The sequence below is a fragment of the Lagenorhynchus albirostris genome, chromosome 16, assembly GCF_949774975.1.
Source record: "Lagenorhynchus albirostris chromosome 16, mLagAlb1.1, whole genome shotgun sequence".
Lineage (NCBI taxonomy): Eukaryota > Metazoa > Chordata > Mammalia > Artiodactyla > Delphinidae > Lagenorhynchus > Lagenorhynchus albirostris.
In genome coordinates this window covers 23,126,774-23,149,900 of record NC_083110.1, presented here as the reverse complement: position 1 = coordinate 23,149,900, position 23,127 = coordinate 23,126,774, and the positions used below count along the sequence as shown (strand labels likewise).

At 42.7% G+C, this 23,127-nt stretch overlaps 1 protein-coding gene across 6 annotated transcripts in view; it reads left to right on the top strand.

Annotated features, from left to right (window-relative positions):
- Positions 1-6,247: 6,247 nt before the first annotated feature.
- The window catches only part of PCBD1 (pterin-4 alpha-carbinolamine dehydratase 1), a 42,700-nt gene continuing 25,820 nt past the window's right edge, over positions 6,248-23,127 (top strand). For 3 of the 6 annotated variants that reach the window (XR_009535955.1, XM_060125426.1, XM_060125430.1), the window contains exons 1-3: positions 6,248-6,353; positions 8,872-9,003; positions 9,538-9,618. Coding sequence is in view for 5 of the 6 variants with exons in the window: in XM_060125426.1 (XP_059981409.1) it covers positions 6,351-6,353; positions 8,872-9,003; positions 9,538-9,618 (216 nt within the window). In the remaining variant the exon portion in view is untranslated. Of the gene's footprint in view, positions 6,354-8,871; positions 9,004-9,537; positions 9,619-10,390; positions 10,961-23,127 lie in introns of those variants that run through there. The other 3 variants (XM_060125427.1, XM_060125428.1, XM_060125429.1) reach the window with 3 other exon arrangements.

Genomic DNA, 23,127 nt, shown 5'->3' with positions numbered 1-23,127 from the left:
TAGCATCGACATATATACACTACCGAATGTAAATAGTTAGCCAGTGGGAATCAGCAACATAGCACAGGGAGATCGGCTCGGTGCTTTGCAATGACCTAGAGCGGTGGGATAGGGAGGTTGGGAGGGAAGCTCAAGAGGAAGGGGATATGGGGATATATGTATGCATATGGCTGATTCACCTTGTACAACAGAAACTAACAGTATTGTGAAGCAAGTATACTCCAATAAAGATCTATTAAAAAAAAAAAAGAAGAAGAAATGTAATGGGAAAACTATCCCATGCACAATGGCTAACCCAGACTATAAAATTCCTAAGAATAAACTTAATGAGAAATGTCTAGGTCCTATATGAGAAACACAATAAAACTTTACTGAAGGACATAAAGAAGGCCTGAATAAATGGAGTGATATATCATGCTCCAGGATGGGAAGACTCAGTAATACAAAGATGTCAATTCTTCCCAAATTAAATCTATAAGTTCAGTGCATTCCCAATCAGAATCCTAAAGGGATTTTTATAGAACCTGACCAGCTGATTTTAAAGCTCATCTGAAAGAGTAAACATGCAAGAATAGCCAAGAACATTTTGAAAAAGAAGAAAAATGAGACTTGACCTACGAGATATCAAAACATGCTATAAAGCTAGAGTAATTAAAACAGGGTGGAGGGCTTCCCTGGTGGTGCAGTGGTTGAGAGTCTGCCTGCCGATGCAGGGGACATGGGTTCGTGCCCCGGTCCGGGAAGATCCCACATGCCGCGGAGTGGCTGGGCCCGTGAGCCATGGCCGCTGGGCCTGCGCGTCCGGAGCCTGTGCTCCGCAACGGGAGAGGCCACAACGGTGAGAGGCCCGCGTACGGCAAAAAAAAAACAACAAAAAAAAAACCAGGGTGGAGTGATGGATCAAAGGAACAGAACAAACAATCCAAGAACCAAGCCACAGGGATTATGGGAATTTAGCATAATACAAAAGTAGCAGTCAGATTAGTGGGGAAAAGATGGACTAGTTAATGTATTTTTAAAATAGTATGGGATGGTTGTTTATCTGCTTGAGAAATAAAGTAATAAGTTGTTGTTATTTCACATGATGCCCAAAAGTGAATTCCAGAGAGATTAATAATCTAAACACTTTTTACTGACTGTCAAAGCATTAGAAGGCAGTAGAGACAAATATTTGTTCATCTTGGGTTGAAAAATGTCCTTTCTAAGCAAGGCCCAAAACTCGGAAACCATAAAGGAAAAATCAGGAGGATTCACCTAAAAATTAAACATTTTTCTACATCACTGAGAAGAAAAGCAAGTGGGATTCAGAGAAAATAATTACATATGTGATAAGTGATGGGTTATCATCTTACGACTCAACAAGAAAAGGACAACCTTGAATGAAGAAAAATCAAAGTAGGCAGCAGGCAGGTTAATGGAGAGGAAGGAAAGCCAAGAACATGTGCAGTAGTGAACAGGATATCACTTAGGGCTTTGGGCCTGATCCCGCTGGGGACCCCTGAGAGACTGGCATGCACAGAATGGTTCCACCAAGGGGTGAGTGAGTACGTGGATATTTACTCACTGAGCCCGGCTCCCACTGGTTGAGAGGAGAGTATCAACACCTCTCACTTGCAGAACAGAGTGCCATCTTGGGCAGAGAATGTCCTCAGGTAGAGGGAGGCAGAAAGGCATCGGTGGGAAGAGAAACTGTATGCAGGTGACCTCCAGCATGCAGTTGGGAGGACACAGGTAGCAATGCCAGGCACTTGTCATCGAGTATCTCATTTAACCGTTACAAAAGCCCTACAAGGTGGCTGTCACCCTCATCCCCATTTTACCATTGGGGAAACTGACATTCCAAATGGTTAGGCATATTGCTCAAGATCCCATAATCAGTCAAATGGAGGAGGCTGACCTCAGCACAGACACTGCCCTAGTTCCCATGGTTGCCTCTGTGTGGTGCCCTGAGCGGGTGCAGAAGGGGATGAGAAAGGTGGCTTTTTTTTTTTTTTTTTTTTTAGCGTTATGCGGGCCTCTCACTGTTGTGGCCTCTCCCGTTGCAGAGCACAGGCTCCGGACATGCAGGCTCAGCATCCATGGCTCACGGGCCCAGCTGCTCCGCGGCATGTGGGATCTTCCCGGACCGGGGCACGAACCCATGTCCCCTGCATCGGCAGGCAGACTCTCAACCACTGCGCCACCAGGGAAGCCCGAGAAGGGTGGCTTTTATCTTCCTCTTTATGCCCAACCATATTATTCTCGTTCTTATTGTTGTTGTTTTTTACTATTAGCATGTTTTCTTTCTAAAAAAGTTTTTTTGTTTGTTTTTGTTTTTTACTTTTGAGATCCTTGGCCTAGGAACTGGCAACAAAATGAGTTCTACATTAATGTTAGCGCCTCCAAATTGTCATTTTAGATAGTTGAATATGGTGTATGTGTTGTTCGGTAGCCATCTCAGCTACCAAAAACCAATACACAACATGGATTTGGGAACCATCTGTTGTGAGAGTATTATGTACAGAGCAGAGTGCCAGACACTGTAGGAGATTCAGAGATGCCAATTTTCATCTTTCAGGAGCAAAGGAAAGGAAGAACAGGAAGTATTGAGGAAAGAGGCCAAATAAATGATGGTCAGGAGCTGGGTGGGTTCCTCAGGGAAGGCCCCCTGGCAGGGGTGGGTTTATGGGGAAGCAGATAAAACCTGAGCCTCATGGCCCTTCTTTTGAAGGGGACCTACCCAGGGACCAACATGGTCACATGGTTTTGCAAAATTTGCAAAAGATAGATATTTTAAGTGCAATAGATTAAGCCCCTTGTCTTTTGTCACTCCAACTTTCCCTATGTCACACCCCTCATGTTGGCTTGTGTTAAACATTGGGCATGTTTGGGGATCATACTAAGGGCAAGTTGTATTGGCGATAGAGTTATTTTGGGTTTAGATAGATACATGAATGAATGATTCTAAGTTACATCCATGTCTAGATTAGTTATTGCTAGCTGTTCTGCTTATAAGAATTCCTTCCAGAAATATCCCCAACTCCTGCTGTGCCGAGTCACCCAGCGTTGTGTGGTGACATAGAGGTGCAGGGCCAGAAGTTGTGATGGGAATGCATCCCACAGCCCCTGGCAGAGAAGCATGTGGTTAACGGAGGAGCTGGGTGGGTTCTGTACACAAGGCTCAATGTGTACAGAAACAGCATCTAATGTGTAGAAATTTCTTCCTATCATCAGATGTGCAATATTTGTAAGCAGATGATTTCTTTTTTTTTTTTTTAACTTTCAGTGTGGCTTCTGTCACTTAGCATGCTTTTCAGATTCATGCATATTGTTGCAGGGGTCAGCAGTCATTCATTTGTATTGCTGAGTAGTATTCCAGTTCATGAATGGACCACATTTGTTTATTCATTTCTCTGTTGATGGACATTTGGATTATTTCCAAATACAGCTGTTATACACATTTGCATATGGGATTTTTTTCCCCGTGGACCTGTTTTCATTTCTCTTGGGGTGGGATTGCTGATTCATAAGGTAAGTGTATGTTTAACTTCACAAGGAATTGCCAAGTTGTTTTCCAAAGGGCTGAACCGTTTTGTATGTCCACCAGCAATGCATGAGAGTTCCAGTGACCTCACATCTTCATCCACACACATGGTGTTATCAGGTGGCATTTTTTCCTAGTCCTTCTAAGAGGTGTGTAGTGGGATCTCATTGTAGTACCAGTTGGCATTTCCCTAACGATCCCACAGGAAGAAGGTGTCTCTCCACATACTTCCCACATTCTTGCCCTTCTCCCAGTGGTACGCTACTAGTGCTAGGTTCATGGCAGGGGGCTGGAAGTGGGCTCTCTGTGGCCCTGGGTGCTGGAGCTTTCTCAGTGTTCCTGCCCATCCCCGCCCTCCCTCGGCCCCATGGCAGCCAGACTGCCTTATATCTGTGGCTGGACTTGTGTGCAAGTTTCCTGCTTCTCCCCAGAGGTAGCCGACCTCCAGTTGTATTGGTATAGGATCCCAGGCCCAGAACTGTTTCCTGCCCCTACCCCAGGGCAGAGGGATTTTCTTTTTTCCTCCGAGTGTTTGTATGGGTATATGCTTTCATATATATCCATATATATATGGAAATGAAGCCACAATGCATATTTATCTGGGTTCTGGGAGAGATAGGATTTGTTGGCCCTCTCCTAGCGATTTACAGCTTTTGCTCCTTTAAGACAAGGGTCTGGAGAGGACTTCAAGTTGGGCCCTTTTCCCACAGCAGCAGCCAATCCCCTGCTTGGCTGGGGGGGAGGGAGGGGGAAGGAGGGTTTGCTCCCATCTTTTGCCCTTCCCCCACTCTTTCTCCTGCGCACTCAGTGGAGGTCCATAAATAAAAGCTGTTTGTGTGTGCAAACTCTCCCCGTGGTGTCTCAGGGCCCCAGCTATTCCAGACTGTATGCCAGCACACACCTGGCTTCCAACAATGTGTTAACATTGCAGCTGATTTCTTCTCACCCACTTTTATGGAGGCTGTGTGTCTTCCCCCTCCCCTCCCCGCCCCACACCTGGCAGGCACACCTGGCACAGGTGCATCCTGCCTCCCGTGGAATTCAGACTACTTGGTTGCCCTGTGACCTCAGCTCCCCGGCCAGCTGAAGAAAAGTGATGATTGTATATTATCTCCAGGCTTTTCTCATTGCTACTGTGGAACACTCTTTCCAGCTGTCTACACCGTAGCAGAGCCCAAATCCTCCTTTCTGTCTTTGAAAACTCTCGTCTGCCCTCTACCCACCAGCGTTGCCAAGCTAATGCATAAGTCTTATTATACCAAAATATAAGATTTCTGCCAACAAAGGACATCATACAAGAAGTTAGTGTACAGATGGCTGAACGGGAGGAGATATTTGCAATATCTAAAACTGACAAGCAATTAAAGTTGAGATATATAGAGTTCCGAAAACCAACTTTAAAAAAGCACTGTAAATTCTAAAAAGTAAAACTAAAAACTATAAAATATAGAAGAAAACATAGGAGAAAAATCTTTGTGACCTTGGGTTAGGCAAAGATTTCTTAGTTACAACATCAAAATACCAATTCATAAAAGAAACTTTTGATAAGTCGGATTTCATCAAAATTAAGAACATTCGCTCTTTGAAAGACATTGTGAGAAAGCAAACAAAATATTTGCAAATCATATATCTGATAAAGTGCTTGTATCCAGAATGAAGAACTCTGAAAACCCAGTAAGAAAACAAAAAATTCAATTTTTTTTTTTAAACGGGCAGGAAATTTGAACAGGCAATTCACCAAAGACTGACCATTGGCAAATAAGCACATGAAAAGGTATTTAATATCATTAGTCATTTAGGAAACTCAAAACCACAGTGAGATACCACTGCGCACCAATTAGATTGGCTAAAATTAAAAAGACTGACATAGCAAGTATTCGTGCAGCTGGGGGGGGCGTGGTGCAAGGGAACTGGAAGTCTCATACACTGCTGGTGGGGATGTAAGATGGTCTGACCACTTTCAGAAGCAGTTTGGCAGATTTCTAACAAGTTATAAGTATATACTTGCCATATGGCCTAGCCATTCCACTCCTAGGTATTCACGCAAGACAAGTGAAAACATATATCCATACAAACACTTGTATGCCAAAGTTCACAGCAGCTTTATTTGTAATAGTCAAAAACTGGAAACAATCCAAACGTCCAACAAATTGTAGCATATCCATTACAATATAATACTATAAAATAACGTCTACTTAGCCATAAAAAGGAAGAAACTATTGATATGTGCAACGACATGGGCAATCCTGCTGAGTGAAAGAAGGCAGATATAAAAAGAGTATAATTTGTATGATTTGCATTTACATAGCATTCTAGAAAATGCAACCTAATCTATAGTGAGGAAGCAGGTCAACAGTTGTCTTGAGTTGGGAGGACGCAATTTAAGGGTTATGGCTATGTTCTTGATCTTTATCGTAGCGATGGTTGCACAGATGCATACATGTCAAAAAGCATCAAACTGTACACTTTAAACATGTGCAGTTTACTGTGTGGGTCAATTTCTCAGTAAGGTGTTTTTAAAAAAGAAAAAGTAATCTCGCGCCCAGGGTCACACAGCTGGTAAGCGGCAGAGCGCGATGCAATTGCTGGAGTCCGCGTTTGGAGCCTGGGTCCTTAATCCCCGAGCTCCCTGCAACGTCGGCACGGAGGAAAGTGCTGGAAAGCAGCCCCAGCTGTTGTTAATGATTACCAGTGGGCGGCCCCTTCCCGGCTGAGCTCCAGCCCCGGGGCGGCCTGAGCGCCGCCCCGCGCGACGGCTTCCCAGTGCGCCGGGCGTCTCGCTCGTCTGCTCCGCCGCCACCAGCTGCTGCCCGCGTCCGCGCCCGGCATGGTGAGCGAGTCGGGGGGGATCACCCGTAGGGGCGACCGGGTTAGGAGGAGGCGCGCGGGAGGGGCGGAGGAGAGCGAGGGGCCGCGCTGGGTCCCCGCCCAGGCCAGAGGACGGCGCCGGGAGGTACGGGGCGGGGGGTTCCTCCGAGGCCTTCGCAGAGCAGCCGCGCGCCCGGCTGGGGGAGTCGGGGTCTCTGTCCCACCCCCGACCCCGAGTGGTGACCCCTGGGAAGCTGAAGCCGGGAGAGGGGCGGTGGCAGGTCCGGGTTACAGCTAGGCGGGAGCCCCCCGCCAGAGCCCGCGCGGGGCCTCAGTGCCGCGGGTGGGGTTTAGAGACCTTTCTGGGCGGGGGTGGGGAGGGGCGGCATAGTGAGCCCAGGGCATAGTTCCCCTCGGTGGCGAGGTTCTGTCCTGTATTGGGGCGACTGAATTTGCGCGTCCCTCTGTCTGCCTGTTTACTGCCCTTCTCGCTTGCTCTTCTGCTAAGCCCTCTGTGCTGTCCCCCGACCTCAGAGCCGGCCCCTGGCTCCTAGTTTGAGGCCTCTGCCCAGCTATGGGGACATGGTTGCTCAGGGTCACCTGCCCTCCAGGCTGAGCCTTCCTGGGAGTCTCAGGCCCTGTGCTCAGCTGGGGAGGTGAAGGTGAGCCTGCGGAGAAGCTTCTAGACCCAGGAAGCTTTACTAAACAGCAGAAGTGTTGGGCCTCAAAGCGTTAGGAGCGGTCGGGATTGCGGTGCCACCTGGGAGGGCACTTTGAAGGCTACGGTTCAGATGGAGAGAAGGTGGTGGGTGAGCTGATTGTGAGGTACACTGAGGCCCAAAGCCGCAGGGCGTGGGTAATCAGTAACCCCTCTGCACACTCCCAGAGGTCCAGGCTGAGTCCAGGCCTGACCTGTGATTTACTAAGCAAACACCACCCCTGCCCCCTCTCTGATCCCAGATTTCACAGGGACTTGTCAGTTCAGCCCCAGGCTGTGAAATGTAGGGGATTCCAGAAGACTCTAAAAAGGAGCCTCCTAGGAGCCCGCTAGTACCCGCGCACTCCTTGCAGAGCCAGAGAACTAAATGGTGGGTTCTGATGCCTTGGCTGCCATGTGGTCACCCGGTTGCCTGGATACACGGACCAGGCTTACCAGCCACTGAGACAGGGTCAGCTGTCTGGGGGTTGGGCGGCGATGCAGATCTCGACTGCCCTCACTGGCCTTCCAGAGCCCAGTAGAGGAGACAGAGCCAGCCAGATTGGTCCAGAGAGAAACCGCACTTTCAGGAGGGAGAAAACGGTTATCAGAGCCCTGAAATGTTTTTCCAGTTCTGCCCCAAACCTGAAGGCCTGTCATAAGCTTACTTGCCCCAGCAAGTCTCTTTTTAAAAATGCAGATGATATTCCCTTAATAACAATGGAGTTTATTAAAGTGTCTCCTGGCTCCTCTGGCTGATTCCTAAAGTGGAAGTTCTTGGGCCTTTATACCCATCAGGCCAGGGGAGATGAGTGCCCCAAGGCCACCTGGCTTCCAGTTTGCAGGCTACCTCATAAAAGCTAGATTAGCCTCCCTTGCATTCTCTTCCCAGACCTAACTGATTTAATTTAGCACTCTCACTTTCCTGCCTTGGGTAGTTCTACTTCAGGGGCCTAAATTCTGGGATCCCTTAAGCTCCTCCACCTGGATCTTCTTAGAGGCTGGAACTGACCTTTGCTTTCTTCTGTTCTCCAAGAGAGGGTTCCACTCCCGGCCTGAATTAACGCCAGTTTGGGCTGCCTCGAGGGCATTTTGCACAATAGGAAAATAGGCCGAGGCAGTGGCTTTGCCGTTTGCCCTTGGCCAAGTTACTTCTGCTTTGGGGACTGAGCTCTGCGGCTCCAGCTTCCCAAGCTGACAGAATAGAAAAGAAGGTGGAAAACTGAGAAACGTAGGCCTGGCAGCTGGGAACCAGAGGCTGCCTGGGAGCGTGGTGGGATACCCACTAGGAGGTAGTGCCAGTGGTTGTTGACCGCGGTGTGGCTAGGGATCGCCTGGACCATGCTTTAAGTGCTGGTTCCTTTGCCCAGCCCCAGGGATGCAGACGCATGGACCCACCTTGAGAAGGATTCCTGTGCTTTTGCTGACTGAGGGTGGGGGGTGAAGGAAGAGAGGTCATTTCCCCTCTCTAGGCCGCAGTTTCCTCTTCAATACACAGCAAGAGTGGGCTTGATTTACCTTTGCTCCCCCGTGAACAGAAGAGACATAGGTTTTTACGGAGGGGTGCCCTCTGTAAGGCTTTGGGGGCAGGGGTGGGGAAGGAGTGTTTCTCTGCCCCAGCGATTTGCATTACACCTCAGGACTCTCTGTTGCCTAAGAACCTATCAGTGCACCAGACAGAGCCCCTCCTCCCAGTCTGTTGATTTAGACCAGCTGCCCTTTGACTGCGCCACCAGAACTGCCAGTGGAGGCTGGCTAAATTTCCCCAAAGGTCCAGAGCCCTCTCTGTTGTCCTGTGAAAAAAAACGAATGTCCTTGGTCTTCTGTGTTTTCCCTCTCCTAGGCTGGCAAAGCGCACAGGCTAAGTGCTGAGGAGAGGGACCAGCTGCTGCCAAACCTGCGGGCTGTGGGGTGGAATGAGCTGGAAGGCCGGGATGCCATCTTCAAGCAGTTCCACTTCAAAGACTTCAATCGGGTATGATGTCAGGTGGGACAGAGCGTCCTGAGACTGGGGCTGCTCAGGGTCACGCTCCAGAACGTGTTCCTTCCCTTAAAGTTCTGTTAGCCAAGACTGTCAGATGCTCCACTAATCCATTTTACTTGGACCGTGTCCTCCTTGGGGATTGGAGAGGGTGGAGATGGGTCTTGGGCTCTCCACACCTGGAACTTTTCGAAACGATCCTTAGAGAAGACAGTTCAAGTGGGAAGCAGATGCACATTTGAAGACATTTTAGTAGATAACCAAAAGATTGGCGAAGACTCAGAAGCTCTCTGGGGTTTCTACCTTGTTGGTGGTCCTGGTAACAAGACTTCCTACTGCAGAAGGACCACCTCAAACTGCAGCCTCAGAACCAGTGGCAGGGTGCTAGGCGGAATGCTGAAAGCTGGAAGGATCACCTTGTAGGGAGTGAGGCAGTCCTCCTGCATCTGGGCCTTACGCTGGCCATAAAAGGGGGCCCAGCAGTCCTCTCCTTCAGGACACTAACCTGGGTCTCACTTCATTAAACAGGCTTTTGGCTTCATGACAAGAGTGGCTCTTCAGGCTGAGAAATTGGACCACCATCCTGAATGGTTTAACGTGTACAACAAGGTGAGTGATACGTGCCTAGAACTCCACCTCATTCTGAAGGCCACTTCCTTGGACTTGCCTGTGGGCTCTCCTCACCCATAGGTCGACTGTCCGCTCCTGTTCCTTTCATCTCCTTCCTAGGATTGACATAAACACCCCTAGAAAATATTCAGTCTCACTACAGATTAAAGAAAAGCAACTTGAAACACTAGTGAGACAACATGTGGGTTAAGGAGACATTAAGAAGGCAAATCCTAGAGAAGGAAAGGCTGTGGGGACCAGGCATATTCACTGTTAATAGCTCTAAAGGGGTGACATTTTCTGGAGATATGGAAGAATGAAAAGGCAATAAACTTGAACTAAGAATACCCATGCACACCAAGGAGATCAGCCTGTCTCCTGAATGAATGGAAACAGTCATTAAATGCCTGTCGTGAACCAAGAGCTATGCTGGACTCTTTCTAAAGGCATTAAGGCTGGAAGTGATGTTCTGTAAATGGACCGACCGTGTTGAGGAGTTGGTTTGGGGTCTTGTCTCTGGCCTTGAGGTTGCTCTTGATATCTGGATCTTTCTTTTTTTATCCTATGCTGTGGTTACCAGTGTTTATGGAGGTGTAATAGAAGACAGTTTTGCACTGATGTTAGAGACTCGTCAGGAAGGCAGCCCCCAGGAGAGGGGTTAGTGTCTGGTTACACTTCTTGGTGTGGCTGAGCCCGGGAGCTGGTGACTCTCTCCTGCTCTTAGGTGCAGTCGGTGGAATCAGCTGGCCCCGAATCTCTGGTTTTGTTTCAGGTCCACATCACCCTGAGCACTCATGAGTGTGCGGGCCTTTCAGAACGGGACATAAACCTGGCCAGCTTCATCGAGCAAGTAGCAGTGTCCATGACGTAGACCCTGCCCTTCCTCTCTGAGTTCTTCAGGGGAAAGGGGGGGACTGAACTGGGGATCCAGAGAGGGAACTGGGGAGCCCTGAGACGTTGGTGCAGTCAGAAGGGCCAAGTTGACCCCGCTGCTTCCATTTAGGGGCAAGTCCTTGCCTTGGAAGGAGAGGCCAACATCACGGCCAAGACGAGGGACTTAGATCATTTTTCCCCACACCACTCTCATCCTCCTTGGGGCCCTGTGACATGTGCATTGATTTGAATAAGTTCTTCTCTTTCTTTACAACTTCCCAGCAACAGTAATGACTTTCTTTCCTGGCTGCGTCTTGTTCTCTGATTCATTTCCCAAGAAGCTGTGAGAGAAGCTGTGTTTAACATAAACAAAGTCTTATCTTAAAACCAGTAACTAAAGCCGTCCTCATCCTGTGTGACAGAAACCCATGTGCTTTTATGCCTCAAATAAAAACACCATTTCACTTGGCCTCAGGCTCTAGAATCTTCTTTTCCACAAGTCAATCCAAATCGGAGTCAACAGGCATCTCAGTCACCTACTCTGTGCAAGACAGAGTTCAGGCCACTTGGGGGAAAGGGGACCAGAGCACCCTACCTTTTAAGCTCCTTATTGCCTCAGGGAAATAACTAGAAAAATAGTTAACTATTACTAGGCAGCATGAATGAAGTTAACGCCAGATGCAAAGATAAGAAATTGAGTTAACGAACACAAAGTGATTCACAAGGGTGAATGAGAAGGCTTCATTTCAGCTCTGCCTCCAAGACCTGAGTAGGATTCTGGAGGCAGAGGTGACCGAGGGAGCATCTTGAAAAGATAAAGGTTAGCCGGACATTTATATGCATGGTGGGACCTACGACTAGATCTTCTTCCCAGCCTGCAGGATCCAACACATGGAGATCTCTCTTTTATTTATTTATTTTTTACTTGAAGCATAGTTCATTTGCCCATTTGCCACACTGTGTAAATGTCAGGTGTAGATCAAAGTGATTTGGTTACATATATGTGTATGAGTACATATGTATACACACACACATATATACAGTATATATATCTTTTTTATACTTCTCCATTAAAGGTTGTTACAAAATGTTGAAGATAGTTCACTGTGCTGTACATACATCCCTGTTGTTTATGTATTTTATATATGGTAGTGTGTATCTGTTAATCACATACTCCTAATTTATCCCTACCCCACTTTACCCTTTGGTAACGATAAGTATGTTTTCTATTACTGTAAGTGTTTCTGTTTTCTAATAAGTTCATTTGTACTATTTTTTATATTCCATATGTGATTGATATCATGATATTTGTATCTGTCTGATTTCAAGTAGCAAAATAATCTCTAGGTCCATCCATGATGCTGCAAATGGCATTATTTAATTCTTTTTTATGGCTGAGTAATATTCCAGTGTGTGTGTGTGTGTGTGTGTGTGTATCACATCTTCCTTATGCATACAGCTATCAATGGACATAAAGATTCCTTACAAGTTTTGGCTATTGTAAATAGTACTGCTTAAATATTGGGGTGCATGTATATTTTCAAATTAGAGTTTTCTCCAGCTATATGGCCAGGAGTGGGATTGCTGGATCATATGGTAACTCTATGTTTAGTTTTTTACGGAACCTCCATACTCTTCTCCATAGTGCCTGCACCAGTTTATGTGCCCACCAAGAGGGTAGGAGGGTTCCTTTTTCTCCACATCCCCTCCTGCATTTATTATTTGTAGCCTTTTTGATGATGGCTGCTCTGCCTGATTGTGAGGTGACAGCTCACTTGAGTTTTGACTTGCATTTCTCGAGTAATTAGTGATGTTGGCCATCTGTTCATGTACCTATTGCCCATGTGTATGTCTCCTTTGGAGAAGTGTCTGTTGAGGTCTTCTGCCCATTTTTAAAATTGTCTTATTTGTGGTTTTGGTATTGAGTGGTATGAGCTGTTGGTATATTTTGGAAATGAAGCCCTTGTCGGTCACCCCGTTGCAGATATTTTCTCCCAGTTCGTAGGTTGTCTTTTGGTTTTGTTTATGGTTCCCTTTGCTGTGCAAAAGATGAGAAGTTTGATGAGGTCCTATTTGTGTAGTTTTGCTTTTGTTTCCATTGCCTTGGGAGGCCGACCTTAGAAAACATTTCTAGGATTTATGCTAGAGTATGTTTTACCTAAGGTTCTCTTCTAGGAGTTCGGTGGTGTCATGTCTTGCATTTAAGTTGTTAAGCCATTTTGAGTGTATGTTTGTGTGTGGAATGAGGGAGTGTTCCAACTTCACTGGTTTACATGAGGCTGTCCAGCTTTCCCAATACCACTTGCTGAAGGGACTGTCTTTTCTCCATTGTATATTTTCGCCTCCTTTGTCAAAGACTAATCGACTGTAGGTGTGTGAGTGTATCTCTGGCTCTCTGTATTTTGTTCGCTTTATCCCTATGGCTGTGTTTGTGGAGTACTATGCTGTTTTGGTTACTGTAACTTTGTAGTGTTGTCTGAAGTCTGGGCGGGTTATGGCTGCAGCTTTGTTCTTTTTCCTGAGGAGCGCTTGGTAATTCTCAGGCTTTTATGGTTCCATGTACATTTAGGATTATTTGTTCGAGTTCTGTGAGAAATGTCATGGGTAATGTGGTAGGGATCGCATGAAATCTGTAGTTTGCTTTGGGTAGTATGGCCATTTAAATGATACTAGTTCTTCTACTCCAGGAGTATGGGATAGCTGTGCACTTCTTTGAATCATGTTCAGTGGCCTTTGTCAGTGTGTTGCAGTTGTCAGCATATAAGTCTCTCACCTCCTTGGTCAGGTTTATTCCTCTGTATTTTATTTTTCGATACGATTTTAAATGGGATTGTTTTGTTTACTTTCCCTTTCTGATATTTCATTGTTAGTGTGAAGAAATGCAACAGATTTCCATATGTCAGTCTTGCATCGTGCTACCTTGCTGAATTTGTTTATCATTGCTCGTAGTTTTTGTGTGGGGTCTTTACGGTTTTCTATGTATAGTATCAGGTCATCTGCATACCAAGAGAATTGTACCTCTTTCCTTCCAATTTGGATACCTTTTATATCTTTTTCTTGTCTGAGTGTTGTGGTGAGGACTTGCAATACCATGTTGAATAAAAGCAGTGAGGGTGGGCATCCTTGACTTGTTCCAGATTTTAGTGGGAAGACTGTCAGCTTGTCCTCATTGAGTATTATGTTGGCTGTGGGTTGGTCATGAATAGCTTTTATTATGTTGAGTTGTGTTCCCTCCATACCCGCTCCGGTAAGAGTTTTTATGATGAATGTATGTGGAATTTTATGAAATGCTTTTCCTGCATCGATGGCGATGATTGTGTGGTTTTTGTCTTTTCTTTGGTTGATGTGCTGTGTTGCACTGGTTGATTTGTGTATGTTGAACCCTCCTTGTGAGCCTGGAATGAATCCAACTTGATCGTGGTGTATGAGCTATTTTTGTTTGTTTGTTTGTTTGTTTGATTGAAGTATGGTTAATTTACAATTTTGTGTTTCTGGTGTACAGCCAAGTGATTCAGTTAAACATTTATGTATCTCTTGCGAACTTTTTCCATTATCGTTCCTTATAAGATATTGAATAGAGTTCCCTGTGCTATACAGTAGGACCTTGTTGTTTATCTGTTTTATATATAGTAGTCTGTATCTGCTAATCCCAAACTCCTAATTTATCCCTCCTCCGCCCTTTCCCCTGCGGGAGCCATGAGTTTGTGTTCTATGTGTGTGAGTCTGTTTCTGGTTTGCAAATAAGTTCATCTGTGTCATATTTCACATTCCACGTATAAGTGGTACCATATGATATTTGTCTTTGTGTGATATCGTATGATCATCTCTTCTGCAAATGACATAATTTATTTCTTTTTTATGGCTGAGTAGTATTTCATTATGCATATATAGATATACATACACACATCTCTTTATACATATGTCTATATATATAGCACATCTTTATGAATTCATCTGTTGATGGACATGTAGATAGCTTCCATGTCTTGGCTATTGTAAATAGTGCTTCCGTGAACATTGGGGTGTATGTATCTTTTTGATTTAGAGTTTTCTCCAGCTATATGCCCAGGAGTGGTTTTGTTGGATCATATGGTAACTCTATTTTTAGTTTTTTTAAATTACTTTTTATTGGAGTATAGTTGATTTACAATGTTGTGTTAGTTTCTACTGGACAGCAAAATGCATCACTATACATATACATATATGTGTACACACACACACACACTCACATCTATTTTGGATTTTGTTCCCCTTTAGGTCACCACAGTGCAATGAGTAGATTTTGCTGTGCTATACAGTAGGTTCTCATTAGTTATCTTTTATACGTAGTAGCAGTAGTGTATATATGTCAACCTCAATCTCCCGATTCATCCCACTCCCCCTTTCCCCCTTGGTATCCTTACATTTGAACTCTACCTCTTTGTCTCTGTTTCTGGTTTGCAAATACGATCATCTGTACCATTTTCCTAGATTCCACATATATTCGTCAATGTACGATATGTGTTTTTCTCTTTCTGCATTTCTTCAGTCTGTATGACAGTCTCTAGGTCCATCCACATCTCTACAAATGACCCAGTTTCATTCCTTTTATGGCTGAGTAATATTCCATTGTATATATGTACCACATCTTCTTTATCCATTCTTCTGCTGATGGACATTTAGGTTGCCACCATGTCCTGGCTATTGTAAATAGTGCTGCAGTGAACATTGGGGTCCATGTGTCTTTTTGAATTATACTTTTCTCTGGGTGTGTGCCCAGTAGTGGGATTGCTGGGTCATATGGTAGTTCTATCTAGTTTTTTAAGGAACCCACATACTGTTCTCCACAGTGGCTGTATCAATTTACATTCCCACCAATAGTGCAAGAGGGTTCCCTTTTCTCCACACCCTTTCCTCATTTCTTGTTTGTAGATTTTTTTTGATGACGGCCATTCTGACCAATGTGAGGTGATAACTCATTGTAGTTTTGATTTGCATTTTTCTCATAATTAGTGATGAGCATGTTTTCATGTGTTTGTTGCCCATCTGTATGTCGTCTTTGGAGAAATGTCTATTTAGGTCTTCTGCCCATTTTTGCATTGGGTTGTTTGTTTTTTTGATATTGAGCTGCATGAGCTGTTTTTATATTTTGGAGATTAATCCTTTGTCAGTTGCTTCATTTGCAAATATTTTCTCCCATTCTGAGGGTTGTCTTTTCATCTTGTTTATGGTTTCCTTTGCTGTGCAAATGCTTTTAAATTTAATTAGATCCCATTTGTTTACTTTTGTTTTTATCTTCATTACTCTAGGAGGTGGGTCAAAAAAGATCTTGCTGCAATTTATATCAAGGAGTGTTCCGCTGGTTTTTTTTTTTTTTTTGCGGTACGTAGGCCTCTCACTGTTGTGGCCTCTCCCGTTGCCTGTGCTCTGGACGCGCAGGCTCAGTGGCCATGGCTCACGGGCCTAGCTGCTCCACGGCATGTGGGATCTTCCCAGACCAGGGCTCGAACCCATGTCCCCTGCATTGGCAGGCAGATGCTCAACCACTGTACCACCAGGGAAGCCCCCGCCTGTTTTTTCCTCTAAGAGTTTTATAGTGTCTGGCCTTACAGTTAGGTCTTTAATCCATTTTGAGTTTATATTTGTGTATGGTGTTAGGGAGTGTTCTAATTTCATTCTTTTACACGTAGCTGTCCAGTTTTCCCAGAACCACTTATTGAAGAGGTTGTCCTTTCTCCATTGTATATTCTTGCCTCCTTTGTTGTAGATTAATTGACCATAAGTGTGTAATTAATTGACATTAATTGATTGTTTCTGGGCTTTCTATCCTGTTCCATTGATTTGTATTACTGTTTTTGTACCAGTCCCATACTGTCTTGATTACTGTAGCTTTGTAGTATAGTCTGAAGTCAGTCTGAAATCAGTCAGTGTAGCCTGATTCCTCCAGCTCCTTTATTCTTTCTCAAGATTACTTTGGCTATTCGGGGTCTTTTGTATTTCCATACAAATTGTAAAATTTTTTGTTCTAGTGAAAAATGCCATTGGTAATTTGATAGGGATTGCATTGAATCCGTAGATTGCTTTGGGTAGTACAGTCATTTTCACAATGTTGATTCTTCCAATCCAAAAACATGGTATATCTCTCCATCTGTTTGTGTCATCTTTGGTTTCTTTCATCAGTATTTTATAGTTTTCTGCATACAGGTCTTTCACCTCCTTAGGTAGATTTATTCCTAGGTATTTTATTCTTTCTGATGCAGTGGTTAATGGGATTGTTTCTTGAATTTCTGATTTTTCATTGTTAGTGTATAGGAACCTAACAGATTCCTGTGTATTAATTTTGTATCCTGCAACTTTACTAATTTCATTGATTAGCTCTAATAGTTTTCTGGTAGCATCTTTAGGATTTTCTATATTTACTATCATGCCATCTGATTGATTTGCATATGTTGTACCATCCTTCTGAGCCTGGGATGAATCCACCTTTAACTTGGTCTATGGTCTTTCTAATGTGTTGTTGGATTTGTTTTGCTAATATTCTGTTGAGAATTTTTACATGTATATTCATTAGACATATTGGCCTATAATTTTCTTTTTGCTAGTGTCTTTGTCTTTTTTTAATATCATGGTGATGGTCACTTCACCAAATGATTTTGGGAGTGTTATGTCCTCTTCAGTCTTTTGTAAGAGTTTCAGAAGGATTCGTGTAAGTTCTTTGTATGTTTGGTGTACTTTCCCAGTGAAGACATCTTGTATTGCTCTTTTGTTCACAGTAAGCTTTTTTTATTAGATATTAATTTCACTTCTGGTGGTCAGTGTGTTTAAATTATATATTTCTTACTGATTGAATTGTGGTGGACAGTAATTTTCTACAAACTTTTCCATTTCTTCTAGGTTGTGCAGTTTGTTGGGATATAATTGTTCACAGTATTGTGTTATGGTTGTTTGTATTTCTGCAGTTACCGGTTATTATATCTCCTCTTTCTTTTTTTTTTTAACATCTTTATTGGAGTAAAATTGCTTTACAATGGTATGTTTCTGCATTATAAAAAAGTGAATCAGCTATACATATATATATATGTATATATCTCCCCATATCTCCTCCCTCTTGGGTCTCCCTCCCACCCTCCCTATCCCACCCCTCTAGGTGGTCACAAAGCACCAAACTTACTACCGCAAGTAGCTATGCGGCTACTTGCCCACTAGCTATCTTTTTACATTTGGTAGTGTATGTAAGTCCATGCCACTCTCTCACTTCATCCCAGTTTACCCTTCCCCCTCCCCGTGTCCTCAAGTCCATTCTCTATGTCTGCATCTTTATTCCTGTCCTGCCCCTAGGTTCTTCAGAACGTTTTTTTTTTTTGGATTCCATATATATGTGTTAGCATACAGTATTTGTTTCTCTCTTTCTAACTTCACTCTGTATGACAGACTCTAGGTCCATCCGCCTCACTACAAATAACTCAATTTCGTTTCTTTTTATGGCTGAGTAATATTCCATTGTATATATGTGCCACATCTTCTTTATCCATTCATCTGTCAGTGGACACCTAGGTTGCTTCCATGTCCTGGCTATTGTAAATAGAGCTGCAGTGAACATTGTGGTACATGACTCTCTTTGAATTATGGTATATGCCCAGTAGTGGGATTGCTGGGTCGTATGGTAGTTCTATTTGTAGTTTTTTAAGGAACCTCCATACTGTTCTCCATAGTGGCTGTATCAGTTTACATTCACACCAACAGTGCAAGAGGGTTCCCTTTTCTCCACGCCCTCTCCAGCATTTATTGTTTGTAGATTTTTTGATGCTGGCCATTCTGACTGGTGTGAGGTGATACCTCACTGTAGTTTTGATTTGCATTTCTCTAATGATTAGTGATGTCGAGCATCCTTTCATGCGTTTGTTGGCAATCTGTATATCTTCTTTGGAGAAATATCTGTTTACGTCTTCTGCCCATTTTTGGAGTGGGTTGTTTGTTTTTTTGATATTGAGCTGCATGAGCTGCTTGTAAATTTTGGAGATTTATCCTTTGTCAGTTGCTTCATTTGCAAATATTTTCTCCCATTCTGAGGGTTGTCTTTTCGTCTTGTTTATGGTTACCTTTCCTGTGCAATAGGTTTTAAGTTTCATTAGGTCCCATTTGTTTATTTTAGTTTTTATTTCCATTTCTGTAGGAGGTGGGTCAAAAAGGATCTTGCTGTGATTTATGTCATAGAATATTCTGCCTATGTTTTCTGCTAAGAGTTTTATAGTGTCTGGCCTTACATTTAGGTCTTTAATCCATTTTGAGTTTATTTTTATTTTTTTTCATATTTCAGATTCTTTTATTTTTACAAATTAATTTTACATCTCTCAGTGAACAATCATCTTAAACTTAATTTTTTTTCTTAGTCTCTTATATGCTTTATTTTTTTTTTAACATCTTTATTGGGGTATAATTGCTTTACAATGGTGTGTTAGTTTCTGCTTTATAACAAAGTGAATCAGTTATACATATACATATGTTCCCATATCTCTTCCTTCTTGCGTCTCCCTCCCTCCCACCCTCCCTATCCAACCCCTCCAGGCTGTCACAAAGCACCGAGCCAATATCCCTGTGCCATGCGGCTGCTTCCCACTAGCTATCTACCTTACTACGTTTGTTAGTGTGTATATGTCCATGACTCTCTCTCGCCCTGTCGCAGCTCACCTTCCCCCTCCCCATAACCTCAAGTCCGTTCTCTAGGAGGTCTGCGTCTTTATTTGCTGCCTTACCCCTAGGTTCTTCATGACATTTTTTTCCTTAAATTCCATATATATGTGTTAGCATACGGTATTTGTCTTTTTCTTTCTGACTTACTTCACTCTGTATGACAGACTCTAGGTCTATCCACCTCATTACAAATAGCTCAATTTCGTTTCTTTTTATGGCTGAGTAATATTCCATTGTATATATGTGCCACATCTTCTTTATCCATTCATCCGATGATGGGCACTTAGGTTGTTTCCATCTCCGGGCTATTGTAAATAGAGCTGCAATGAACATTTTGGTACATGACTCTTTTTGAATTTCGGTTTTCTCAGGGTATATGCCCAGTAGTGGGATTGCTGGGTCATATGGTAGTTCTATTTGTAGCTTTTTAAGGGACCTCCATACTGTTCTCCATAGTGGCTGAACCAATTCACATTCCCACCAGCAGTGCAAGAGTGTTCCATTTTCTCCACACCCTCTCCAGCATTTATTGTTTCTAGATTTTTTGATGATGGCCATTCTGACTGGTATGAGATGATATCTCATTGTAGTTTTGATTTGCATTTCTCTAATGATTAATGATGTTGAGCATTCTTTCATGTGTTTGTTGGCAGTCTGTATATCTTCTTTGGAGAAATGTCTATTTAGATCTTCTGCCCATTTTTGGATTGGGTTGTTTGTTCTTTTGTTATTGAGCTGCATGAGCTGCTTGTAAATTTTGGCGATTAATCCTTTGTCAGTTGCTTCATTTGCAAATATTTTCTCCCATTCTGAGGGTTGTCTTTTGGTCTTGTTTATGGTTTCCTTTGCTGTGCAAAAGCTTTGAAGTTTCATTAGGTCCCATTTGTTTATTTTTGGTTTTATTTCCATTACTCTAGGAGGTGGGTCAGAAAGGATCTTGCTGTGATTTATGTCATAGAGTGTTCTGCCTATGTTTTCCTCTAAGAGTTTGATAGTGTCTGGCCTTATATTTAGGTCTTTAATCCATTTTGAGCTTATTTTTGTGTATGGTGTTAGGGAGTGTTCTAATTTCATACTTTTACATGTACCTGTCCAGTTTTCCCAGCACCACTTATTGAAGAGGCTGTCCTTTCTCCACTGTACATTTCTGCCTCCTTTGTCAAAGATAAGGTGACCATATGTGCATGGGTTTATCTCTGGGCTTTCTATCCTGTTCCATTGATCTATCTTTCTGTTTTTGTGCCAGTACCATACTGTCTTGATTACTGTAGCTTTGTAGTATAGTCTGAAGTCAGGGAGCCTGATTCCTCCAGTTCCTTTTCTCGTTCTCAAGATTGCTTTGGCTATTCGGGGTCTTTTGTGTTTCCATACAAATTGCAAAATTTTTTGTTCTAGTTCTGTGAAAAATGCCAGTGGTAGTTTGATAGGGATTGCATTGAATCTATAGATTGCTTTGGGTAGTAGAGTCATTTTCACAATGTTGATTCTTCCAATCCAAGAACATGGTATATCTCTCCATCTATTTGTATCATTTTTAATTTCTTTCATCAGTGTCTTATAATTTTCTGCATACAGGTCTTTTGTCTCCTTAGGTAGGTTTATTCCTAGATATTTTATTCTTTTTGTTGCAATGGTAAATGGGAGTGTTTTCTTGATTTCACTTTCAGATTTTTCATCATTAGTATATAGGAATGCCAGAGATTTCTGTGCATTAATTTTGTATCCTGCCACTTTACCAAATTCATTGATTAGCTCTAGTAGTTTTCTGGTAGCATCTTTAGGATTCTCTATGTATAGGATCATGTCATCTGCAAACAGTGACAGCTTTACTTCTTCTTTTCTGATTTGGACTCCTTTTATTTCCTTTTCTTCTCTGATTGCTGTGGCTAAAACTTCCAAAACTATGTTGAATAAGAGTGGTGAGAGTGGGCAACCTTGTCTTGTTCCTGATCTTAGTGGAAATGTTTTCAGTTTTTCACCATTGAGGATGATGTTCGCTGTGGGCTTGTCATATATGGCCTTTATTATGTTGAGGAAAGTTCCCTCTATGCCTACTTTCTGCAGGGTTTTTATCATAAATGGGTGTTGAATTTTGTCAAAAGCTTTCTCTGCGTCTATTGAGATGATCATATGGTTTTTCTCCTTCAGTTTGTTAATATGGTGTATCACATTGATAGATTTGCGTATATTGAAGAATCCTTGCATTCCTGGAATAAACCCCACTTGATCATGGTGTATGATCCTTTTAATGTGCTGTTGGATTCTGTTTGCTAGTATTTTGTTGAGGATTTTTGCATCTATGTTCATCAGTGATATTGGCCTGTAGTTTTCTTTCTTTGTGACATCCTTGTCTGGTTTTGGTATCAAGGTGATGGTGGCCTCGTAGAAGGAGTTTGGGAGTGTTCATCCCTCTGCTATATTTTGGAAGAGTTTGAGAAGGATAGGTGTTAGCTCTTCTCTAAATGTTTGATAGAATTCGCCTGTGAAGCTATCTGGTCCTGGGCTTTTCTTTGTTGGAAGATTTTTAATCACAGTTTCAATTTCAGTGCTTGTGATTGGTCTGTTCATATTTTCTGTTTCTTCCTGATTCAGTCTTGGCAGGTTGTGCATTTCTAAGAATTTGTCCATTTCTTCCAGATTGTCCATTTTATTGGCATAGAGTTGCTTGTAGTAATCTCTCATGATCTCTTTTATTTCTGCAGTGTCAGTTGTTACCTCTCCTTTTTCATTTCTAATTCTATTGATTTGAGTCTTCTCCCTTTTTTTCTTGATGAGTCTGGCTAGTGGTTTATCTATTTTGTTTATCTTCTCAAAGAACCAGCTTTTAGTTTTATTGATCTTTGCTATTGTTTCCTTCATTTCTTTTTCATTTATTTCTGATCTGATTTTTATGATTTCTTTCCTTCTGCCAGCTTTGGGCTTTTTTTGTTCTTCTTTCTCTAATTGCTTGAGGTGCAAGGTTAGGTTGCTTATTCGAGATGTTTCCTGCTTCTTAAGGTGGGCTTGTATTGCTATAAACTTCCCCCTTAGAACTGCTTTTGCTGCATCCCACAAGTTTTGAGTCGTTGTGTCTCCATTGTCATTTGTTTCTAGGTATTTTTTGATTTCCTCTTTGATTTCTTCAGTGATCACTTCATTATTAAGTAGTGTATTGTTTAGCCTCCATGTGTTTGTATTTTTTACAGATCTTTTCCTGTAATTGATATCTAGTCTCATGGCGTTGTGGTCAGAAAAGATACCTGATACAATTTCAATTTTCTTAAATTTACCAAGGCTTGATTTGTGACCCAAGATATGATCTATCCTGGAGAATGTTCCATGAGCACTTGAGAAAAATGTGTATTCTGTTGTTTTTGGATGGAGTGTCCTATAAATATCAATTAAGTCCATCTTGTTTAATGTATCATTTAAAGCTTGTGTTTCCTTATTTATTTTCATTTTGGATGATCTGTCCATGGATGAAAGTGGAGTGTTTAAGTCCCCTACTATGAATGTGTTACTGTCGATTTCCCCTTTTATGGCTGTTAGCATTTGCCTTATGTATTGAGGTGCTCCTATGTTGGGTGCATAAATATTTACAACTGTTATATTTTCTTCTTGGATCGATCCCTTGATCATTATGTAGTGTCCTTCTTTATCTCTTTTAATAGTCCTTATTTTAAGGTCTATTTTGTCTGATATGAGAATTGCTACTCCAGCTTTCTTTTGGTTTCCATTTGCATGGAATATCTTTTTCCATCCCCTTACTTTCAGTCTGTATGTGTCTCTAGGTCTGAAGTGGGTCTCTTGTAGACAGCATATATAAGGGTCTTGTTTTTGTATCCATTCAGCTAATCTGTGTCTTTTGGTGGGAGCATTTAGTCCATTTACATTTAAGGTAATTATCGATATGTATGTTCCTATTCCCATTTTCTATATTGTTTTGGGTTCGTTATTATAGGTCTTTTCCTTCTCTTGTGTTTCTTG